The following is a 9874-nucleotide window of genomic DNA, read 5'->3' on the forward strand; positions in this document are numbered from 1 at the left end:
AGAAGGTGAAACCCTTGCTAAAGTTCAAGAGATTTTCGCCCATAGCTCATATTACACAAAGACAGCAAAGATGATGGACAACCAACTTCTGAGAGGATCTTGATGTGCACTTAACTAGCAGTGAGAGCATAACTTAGAACTTGGGTAATAAAACACATCAGCCTCCAGAGGTATCAAGACTCTTAACTTTCCATTTTCCAGACATTTTGGAGATCTGCAATTTTAGAGTCCCAGAAAGAAAATATCTTATTGAAATTGTGCTACAGATAATATAGTTCCAATTACGTAAACAGGAAAGGCAGTTTGCAAACTGAAGATTTAATTAAACTCCGAGCAATGATGATTTCCACTCATTAATTCTGTGTTGTTTGAGAAAGCTTTCCATCTTGTTTGTTTTAAAATTGAGCATAATTACCTTTATAATATTTATCTTTAGTTCTTTTGTTATGAGAAATTCAAGCACCAAAGCCTGCTTTCAGATTTCCTGAGCTCAGCAAGAGCTGATATTAGGAAGTACCTCCACCACATCCACCTAGCTTATGTTTCTGCTGTTTGGAACATGCACTATCAAACAGCATGTCAGCATCCTGTTGTCTGGTCTAGAGTACAAGTACAGTGATATGTGTTTCAGTGATATCAGGTATTAGATTCGAGAGGAGCAGAAATCAGTTGCTTTAAGGCAATCTGTTTGATCTTTGGATATGAAAATATTCTACACAGTGACAGAGTGTTTGTGGTTCTTTGTCCATTGAGCTCTTGGTCTTACCCATTTTACCTTCATTATAAAATTAAACTAACTACTGTTAAAGGAAAGCCAAGCATTGTGTAAAAGAGAAGGCACAGAGTCTTTTAATATATCTGTTTCACTGACTGTCCTACAAAGAATGATGGCTTGTTTTGAGGATTTGTATTGTATGGATATTGGAGGTTCTCCTGAGAAAATATTTATTTACATACAAAAAAAATAAAAGATGCAACAGCATGCAGTAAAAAATAAATAGAATATTTTTTCCTTCCGGAAATGAGACGAAGATAATTTGTAGAAAATGGTGTTTCAGGGGGCTCAGAGACAAATTATTTTCTGGAGCACTTTTTGTATGAAGTGTCCCTTTGTCAGGACACAGCCTAGCACCTGCTGTGCTGTAGCTTTATCCCTTCTTAACGTGCAATAAGTCTTCATACTTTGGGATCCATCCCAGCCATACACAGCCAAGTATGTTTATGACAGACTGAAGTTTGTAGCCAGCAGAGGTGAAGAGAAAGCCAACACCATCATGGCATTGTAGACAGGTGGTCACGGCACACTGCCTGCTGGTACGCATTGCCATGTAATTGCAGTCATCAATACAAGCATGGGACACTTCCAGAACTCACAACAGAATAGAACTTAAGCTGCTTCTATAATCACTCCTCAAAGGTCCTGGCGGGGAATCCAAACACCTCCTCTGAGGCTTGAAGGCTGCACAGAGTGGGCAGCAAAGGATACTACTGAGAGCTTTTGAATCAGCTTCTTTGAGTCTTACCATGATTTTTGCAGTCTGAGACTACAAGCTTTGCATTATGTTTTGTCACAAAAATCCAAAAAATACAGGGATTTCTAATTTGATTTCCTAGTCAGGCATAGCTTCCTGGAAAGATACATTTTCCTTTAGCTTATTTATTCATTTTCCTTTTAGTGCAACCTAAACCTTTCCTTCCTGTTGGGAGCAACAGCTGCAGCCCATGACATGGACTTGCCAAGCCTGAACGACTGTAAAATATCATTTACCTTGGAGCAAGATAGTATCAAAGAGAACAACCACATGGGCCTGATTATGAATTCATTACATGGCTCTGCTTAAGAGAAGGAGAAGTTGCAGTTATCACCAGGTCTCTCTTCTGAGCTGCCACCTGAAAGGGCTGTTATATTTGAAAGCATTATTGAGACAAAAAGGGATTTTTTGTTTCTTTGCTTAGAAAAATGTTCTCAGCTTTCAAAGGTTGGAGATACAAAAGTATTCACCAGAGCAGGAAACAAATACTTCTATAGGTTAATGGGGTTGTGATGGCCACAGAAGAACAGGTAATTGGCTAATTAAGGCCACACAGCTGACACACTTCTCAGCATCCCCACATTGTCCTACAAATCTGGTAGACCCTGTGTGAGTGCCATTGCCTTTGGATTAAAAAATGCTTTCAGGTATCTCTGTGCTACCTCCATGTTTTTGACTTTTAAGTGGACTTTTCTGATGGAAGCAACCTTTAAAGTTTAGGAGACTGTTCAGATGAGCTGAAAAGCAATGATTTATCACATATTTTGTTCCACTGCAGTCTTTCTCTCTAGGTCCATTTGATTTCTCCTGTCCCCCAAGGGCAGATGGCAGGCTGGGGGAGGCAGAGACCACTGGGTTGCTCTTTGTTTCCTGCCCTGGTCTCAAGCTCCTCCGGAAGTGTGCTGGACTGTCGTGCTCACTTCCTTTTTCAGCCTCACGTATTTCCCATTAATGATGAGTGGGAAAGGTCAAGGAGGGTCTCTTCAATGGTTTACTTGAGGGCAAGAAACAGCCTAGGGAAATGGGTCCCAGGCTTCCTGATTTCCTGAGATTTCGAGTCTATTCAATAAGCAAAAAATACATCTTAAGAAAAGTGAAAAAATAAAGGGATTAAAGGGGATGTTACCATGTGGGCTTGGTTCTACCAGAATTTCATTATGTAAGCTTCAGCAATTCTTTCCCAGTGATTTTAGTGATAGAAGAGTAGCCTGAAAAAGAACCAAGACAGATAAAGGAAACATTGCATGGATGTGTGGGGTTAAGCAGTAGAAGATAATGACGCTCAGTTTAAGGTAGCTCAGGTGTAGTGTGTTTGAAATTTTAAGTGTTCCTTCACAAAATGTCTAAGAAGCGCTTCAACCACTGTTAATAACATAATGAAGGCAGGAGTGCTTTCAGCTCAGTTACAATGGCTGAGAACTCTTTCCATTAGGAGTTCAGAAAATATTAAGGGATCTGGATAACTATGGACTTAAACATAGCCAATTTGCACAACAACATTTCTCATGCCCCAGGACAGAAAGGCGTAATTTTACCTGTGCACACTGTGCTTCACATACAGAAGTAACATGCCTTTCAGTATTTCCATGCAGAAGCTATTTGGTGTAAATCAGTTTTGCCAGTTGAAGCAAAGGTAACAATGTCAGGAGTTTTTTCGCTGTTATCTTTCCCTCTTTGTTTTGTGCCTCGCTTTGTTGCGTCTATCACTGAATGTTCCAGAGCTCTCTACAGTGAGCTTGGAAAGTGCTGACCCAAGTCATTTACTGTATCTGCGCTCACAAACAAGCTGTTATTTGGCTTTGGCATGTAAATAAGTCACTGGTCTTTCCATCTTATAGCTGTTAAGTAAATGCTATGAACCAAGTCCACAGCAATGATTTCTTGCAGGAGGTTACTGAGATGATTTCACAGAAATATCCTACAACAATTTTACAAAACAGGATGAGTCTCAGCCTGAATTTCATGAGTCTGTTTTTTTCCATTTCCATTCCAATGGGCACTGTGTTTTTGCTGTCACAGACAGGCAGCTAACTCATCCTGACTCACAGAGGCTAGGAAAACGAAAACTTCACCCACTCTTCATACTGTCTAAGACAGATGTGTTATAAAGGAATTGTATTTTGGTAGGACCTAGAAGTCCCAGCTCATGCTGCTCACTGTATATGCACACTTATAGTAACTACAGTGTGCAGTAATAGAAAATGTGCATATACAGTGGATGCACCATAGCACAGAAATAGCTAGTGGTACCAATATAAACAGGGGAGCTGGTAGCCTAGTTTAAGCTGAAAACCTTGCTGCAGAGTAGGAATAATCAACCCATGCAGACCAATGAAAATATTCTATTTATAAAGAGCGCTTATAAATCCACACCTGTGGATTAAAATACAAATACTGAGACTAGAAGGAAAAAAACATCATCTTTTTTCTGCAGATGACAAGCTGAGGCAGAGATGAAGTGCTTTGTCCAAGATGCCACAAGAATCCTGTGTTAGAGCCAGAACTGGAGACACCCATGTGTCTCAGTCACACGTTATTCCTCACTCTGAATGCAGTTCAGATTCACGCTCTATGCAGATGCAACCCCTCTGACCCAGTAAACTCCATTCTCAACTTTCACCCATTAAAAGGACAGGATCAGACTGTGAGTGTAAGGATGCTGCTGGGCAATAAAAATTGGAAGCTCTGATCTTGATCTCACCTACTAATGACGGGCATTTTTTGAGGGGACTCACAAGGCAGTGAGTTTTGCACTTAAGTAAGGGCTTGGGAGGTGAAACTAATAGGTGCGTCTGTATTTGGCTGAGAATGTAAAGAGCATTTTCTTTCCACTGGTTGCTGGCTTGTAAAAGCAAAAGGATGGAATACATCCAACTTGCAAAACTTGAATACAGTTACTGCTATCTGCAAATGTGTGCCCCTCCCCGCTCATGTGAGCTACACAGGCAAAAGAGAATGACACATGTGCTGTTTCCTTTTCCAGTTGTAAAGGGGTCAGGAGCCAGGAAAGGAGAGCCTGAACAAGAGCCGCATTTTCCTGGGCTCTTCCAGCTGTTCTGTTCAATCCCGCCGTCGGTTCTGAGCAGGGAAGAGAGGCTGTCAACACAAATAAGGCATTTTTCAAAGGCGTAAATTATGAGTTACCAAAACAATACGACATCTCAACCACGTGAGTACCCTTATCCCCCCTCCTTGCAGTAAGAGTGGGTTTACCAATCTGACGCTTAAGGAAAGGATTGTCAAATGTGTTTCATGTGAAAGGGAAAAAGAAAAAAAAAAAGAATGCCTGAGACTCATCCTGAAGGAGAAAAGTTGCGATGAAACTGTTTTCCTTTTTAATTCTTTGTGTGTGTGTGCGTGTGTGAAGAACTGAAACGGCTCTGCAGACTCCAGCTCCTGAATAGAACCAAGCAAACTCAGTAATGTTTCCGTCTAAACCCTGGTTTAAGAAAATTTAAATGTTTTTCCCTCCCTACTCCACCTCCAGGAATGAAAATATAGAGCATTTCGAAAGCTTCCTGATGCTTTTCTAAACTATTAATGGTGCTGCCCAACTTCTGTTTAGAGTCCCAGGCTGTCTGCGTGTAACATGAGATGCAAAGCCACAAACGGACCGTCTATATTTAAAGTCACAATGTGTTTCTGCTCTGGAAATGTAGAAACGTGGGCTTAAGGACAAGCAAGTTCGCTTCTCAGCAAGGGAGGGTACAGGAGGGCAAGTTCTCTGCTGGCATAACTCTGCATATTTTAGTGAACTTGGAAAGAGAGTTTGGCCTGAACAGTCAAGTGAACACAGATGCTTAACGGCAGCATGCCTGCATTCCTTTTGGGTTAGCATAGAAAAAGAAAGTGGAAGAGAAGGGGATGGATTCTGGTCTGATAAACTAAGGAAAGTTTTCACCGCTGAAACAGCAGGACGCAATCCTGTCCTTCATGATTTTGGTATAATCTTTCCTGTTTTAATTTGAGGCAGTAATTTTGTAATATTTTTAATAAACAAACTGCCAATAGCAGAATTGTTTATCGTTCCATGGTATCAGTAATGAAGACAAAATGTACAGACAGGATTGCTGAGAGCTGCTGGAAATTCGGGCTATGCTGTCAGAGTATTTGGTCTGCATGGAGGCTAATGGCAGCAGTGCTTCCTGAGCTTTGAATGGGACAGGCTGATCCAGCAGAAACAGCACAGCGAGCAGTAGCTCTGGAATCCCAGGCAGCAATTTCTGTTTACCCTTTATTTCTTTTTGCAAGTTCCAACAAACTCTAAAGATTAGATGATAGGTTTATATTATACGTTATTCTACATTATTCAGCAGTTTAGGAGATAATGACTTGTTTACTATTGTTTCTGTTACCGTTTGTTTTCTATTATAGACAGGAAAGCAACAGGCAGGCTAATTCAGGATTCTGAGAGATTGAGTTTACAAAAGCTTGAATAAATGAGTTCCATTGGTGCTCTCAATACATGTGCAGGAGGGTGGTAGTGACTCAGTGAGGTTCATTTTGCTCCTTGTGCAGTATCTCCAAGGGTCCAGACCCAAATTACCATCTCTAGTTACAGACTTGGCCAGCTGACAAGCCAAGGGCCAAGTGGTTTCCAATCTAGCTAGAATAAGAATTCAGCCTGAAAAATAAAAAAAGACTCTATTCTTTACTTCCGTCATATTTTCTGTCACTGATTCGGACAGAATGTATCTTATTTCACTTTGTGTCCCTCAGTTTATTGTTTTTGGTGTTTTTTGTTTTGTTTATCTGTTTATTTTTTAATTACCTGGATCAAATGACAGAGAAAGAATAAAATTAAAGATAATTCTGTAACATACTCTGGTACTGTACATACTCTGGTAAAACCAGGGCATTATTTGTATAATGGTTGAAGTTTGGGGAGTTAAGTCTGGAGACGAAGGTCTTATTTGTTAGTAAAATTCCAGTAATTTTTGTAAGTTACAAGACATCAAAAGGCTGGTGTACTACCAGGAGCAGTACAGTACGGATGGCAGATGTTTACCAGAAAGGCAGAGTATTTGGGAAAACACATTTTCTTCAGAACTATAGTGAAAATCTTTGAAATGGGCGTGAAAATGTATAAAGAATCACCAAATCCTTTGATTAGACTGAATGAATTAATTATTACTGACTATATTAATTATTCCTAGGTACCTGCAGATGAGACTTCAGAGCAGCTACCTACTGATGTAAATTAAGCAGGGTTAAGTTACCTAATTGCTTGTGTTCTTTGCTTATCTCCTTGTGTTCACTTGCAGCTGATAAGGGATTTTTATTAATTCTGTAAGTACAGTATGATCCTACCAATCCAGGTGGGAGCAGACTTCTGTTTCAGATTTAAACCGTTCACCTCTGCAAAGACAGCAAACGTATTCTGCTTCTGAATGGAGGTGCCATACCGTATAATGTCAGGGAGCCATGCCTGGCTCCAGTATCCCATCGCTCTCAGGGGGGTCTCTGTATACTCAGTGGAGAGTTGGGTGAGCCAGTAGTTCAGCCTGCTGATGTTAGGCAGTGTGTAAAATATTTACTCCATCATTCTTCTGTAACGGACATTTGCATGTAGCTAGAATCCAGGAAGAAGTCTGATAACAAAGCCAAAAATGGAGCTGGGACCTCAAATCCATTGGCTTGGATTCAGTACAATATTGTGCTCTGAATGTATGTCCATTTTCTTTCTTCTTTTTTTTCTCATACCATTATTGTCATTTTTATTGACTAGCCTCACTAAAGAGATGTAAACTTCCCAACTTTGAAACACATAATTTCTAAGTATATCACCATCTAGTGACATATTTGCTTCTTCCAAACTATGCTCAGATGCACAGGAAGTAACTGCCCGACTTATTACAAAATTGGAAGAATTCCACAAGTTGGGCAATCTCTACTCTAACTGCAGCTTTTGCCTTCTTCCTGTTGGACTGCAGTGACTCAGTTCTGAGTCAGTGAGCAACATGAGGTGAAGTATTCACATAAGCCAGCATTGCTGGGTAGAAAGTGCAGTCTGGAGAGTCAGTGAGCTATGCAAAGCCATTGCTGGGGTTCAAAGATGTCTATCCCAACAGAGAAGGTGATCAGAGAAGGCAAGACTGAATCTCAAGGGCTGTAAAGTGGTCCTTTGAATGTTCCTGGAGTAATACCAGTACTTTCACATGTGGCATGTGGAAAGCTCAAATAGTATTTTAGCCTTTAAACTGCACTGTTCACTGCTTTGGAGGCAGATCTAATTTCATCAGCCTCAATCACTTGCCTGTGACAGTAACTAACAAACAAAAAATAGGGGCTACTGATTACAAAAACACTGGTCTTCATTGGTAAATCTGTGAGTACTCATAAGTGAGGAAACCTGTAGATTATAATAACCTCCCATTTTTAGCACAGAAGGCTCAAAATGTGTGCCACAAAGCATTTATGTAAATTGAATGCCTCTGTCAGTATATTTGTCTTCCACTACTGTGCATATGAATTGGAAAACTTGGCTTTATACTCCAGGGTTTCTCCTCAACATCTCAATGCCTGAGATGGGGATGTGAAAGTCTGCAAATTGGAAGGCTCAGAACACACCTGAAATTTCAGTAATTAATAGCAGAAGTGCTGGTGAATTGCTAAACTGGGTCAGAGGACAGATGTCCATTGAGATAGAAGCTTGCTTTTATAAAATATGGACTTTCCAGCAATTCTGAGATCTGCTTCTCGCAAAATAAAAATTAAAAATGGTGAAATTTTCCAACCAACAGTTCACACAATAGGTGTTAAAGATTCAGCTTTGGCTTTTTGTGTTTAAGCCTATTACTAACACAGAATTGTGCCGTGTCTGCATCTCATTGCTGATACTGCTGCACCTTTCTTTCGAGGTTCTTGTGGAACATACGCTGTACCCATCACTGTTCAAATGACTGAGTCCAATCAGCAGAGCCTTTTGTAAAACAGGCTTTGGGGACTGCATTCTCTAATGAAAGTCTGTTTGTGTGTCTGCTCTGCAGAGTGCCTGTCTCTATTGTTGAGGAGGGATTAGTATTCCTATAGCATAGAGAAATTCAAGCCAACAGAGAGATCTGATTGTGTAAGGTGCTGTGCAGTCACTCTTTCCCCAAAAAGCTGGTAGACTACATAGAGATTTTACAGGTAGTAGAAAAATGACTGCTTTCCCTGGCTAGTCTTGGGTATGGAAAGTCACTGATAACAGGTAGGAGACAGAAAAAAGAACAGATCCCAACAGATCCAGTGTGCAACAGCTCTCTGCTTCCTACACTATAATTTTCTAGTACACGCTTGGAAAAAAGATGCAGCTTAGAAGTCATTTAGCAACTGGCAAAATTATTTTGTGGCAACCTTATCCATGACAGTGGGGTTGGAACGGGATGATCTAAAAGGTCCCTTCAAACCTAAACTATTTTAGGAATCCATAGTTCTACAAAATACAGTGCTTGCCACAAGGGGGATCTTTGTTGTTTTGTAGTGATGGGTTTTTCAGTTTGATTTGTTTTATGGGGGAGGAATTTGTTGTTTTTTGTTTTTTTCTTTTTTTTTCTTTTTTTCTTTTTTTTTTTTGCTTCACATTTGAGTTGTAATAAGAAATGCACGAAAAATTGGGGTCAACACAATACTGCAGTGACAAAGGTACCTGAACACCGTAGCCGAGCAGGTACTTGGGCAGCACACAGACCATGCTTTAAACTTATTTCTGAAAGACTTCAGTTCCTAAGTCAAATGAATTTGACAGTTACCCCAGTAATGAGTTCCTGAGAAATCCACCGGCTGCAGAGCATTCTGTAAAACTGCTCTGTGAAAGAATAAGAGTGGCATTCATTCTGGGTCTGCCAGCAAGTTATAAGCAAATAGAGAAAAGGACTGTTTTCTCTGCATAATTTATTTCTAACGCATAACTCAACTATATCAAGCAACGATCATGCAGCATGATAACAGGCATGTACCTCGTAATTTGTAGCTGAAATCAGATCCATGCTCCTCAATTTCTCCAAGGGTCAGCATGATCTAATTCACACTAGTCTCCTCTCTAATGTTAGCAAAGAAGTCAAATGCACTGTCTTTGCTCTGCTGATCTCTCATTGCAGATGTACCTTGCACGTATAGTTTCACCAATGAGACATCTGGCTAAGTGATTTCTCTCTTAATTAATCTTCTCATCTGCAAAGAAGACCACTTTCTCATATCTGCTTCTCTTCTGACATATGTTTCACTGCAGGATTCTTCCTGATGAAGCAGAAAACTTTACTGAAAATCTCAGTGGGTTAAAATTGTTCTGCTGCATTTGTTCTTCTGCACCTTCCCTTTCTTTCTCTTTTTCCATCCTTGAAAAAAATTCAGTTATTTCA

General features: G+C 40.2%; 1 protein-coding gene across 2 annotated transcripts in view; it reads left to right on the forward strand.

Moving 5' to 3' along the window:
- The first annotated feature begins 4489 nt into the window (after positions 1-4489).
- The window catches only part of GYPC (glycophorin C (Gerbich blood group)), a 28348-nt gene continuing 22963 nt past the window's right edge, over positions 4490-9874 (forward strand). The window contains exon 1 of one of the 2 annotated variants that reach the window (XM_048953711.1): positions 4490-4701. In XM_048953711.1, coding sequence (XP_048809668.1) covers positions 4668-4701 — 34 coding nt within the window. In that variant the 5' untranslated portion in view covers positions 4490-4667. The remainder of the gene's footprint in view (positions 4702-9874) is intronic. The other variant, XM_048953712.1, reaches the window with a different exon arrangement.

The sequence above is a fragment of the Lagopus muta genome, chromosome 8 (assembly GCF_023343835.1).
Source record: "Lagopus muta isolate bLagMut1 chromosome 8, bLagMut1 primary, whole genome shotgun sequence".
Classification (NCBI taxonomy): domain Eukaryota; kingdom Metazoa; phylum Chordata; class Aves; order Galliformes; family Phasianidae; genus Lagopus; species Lagopus muta.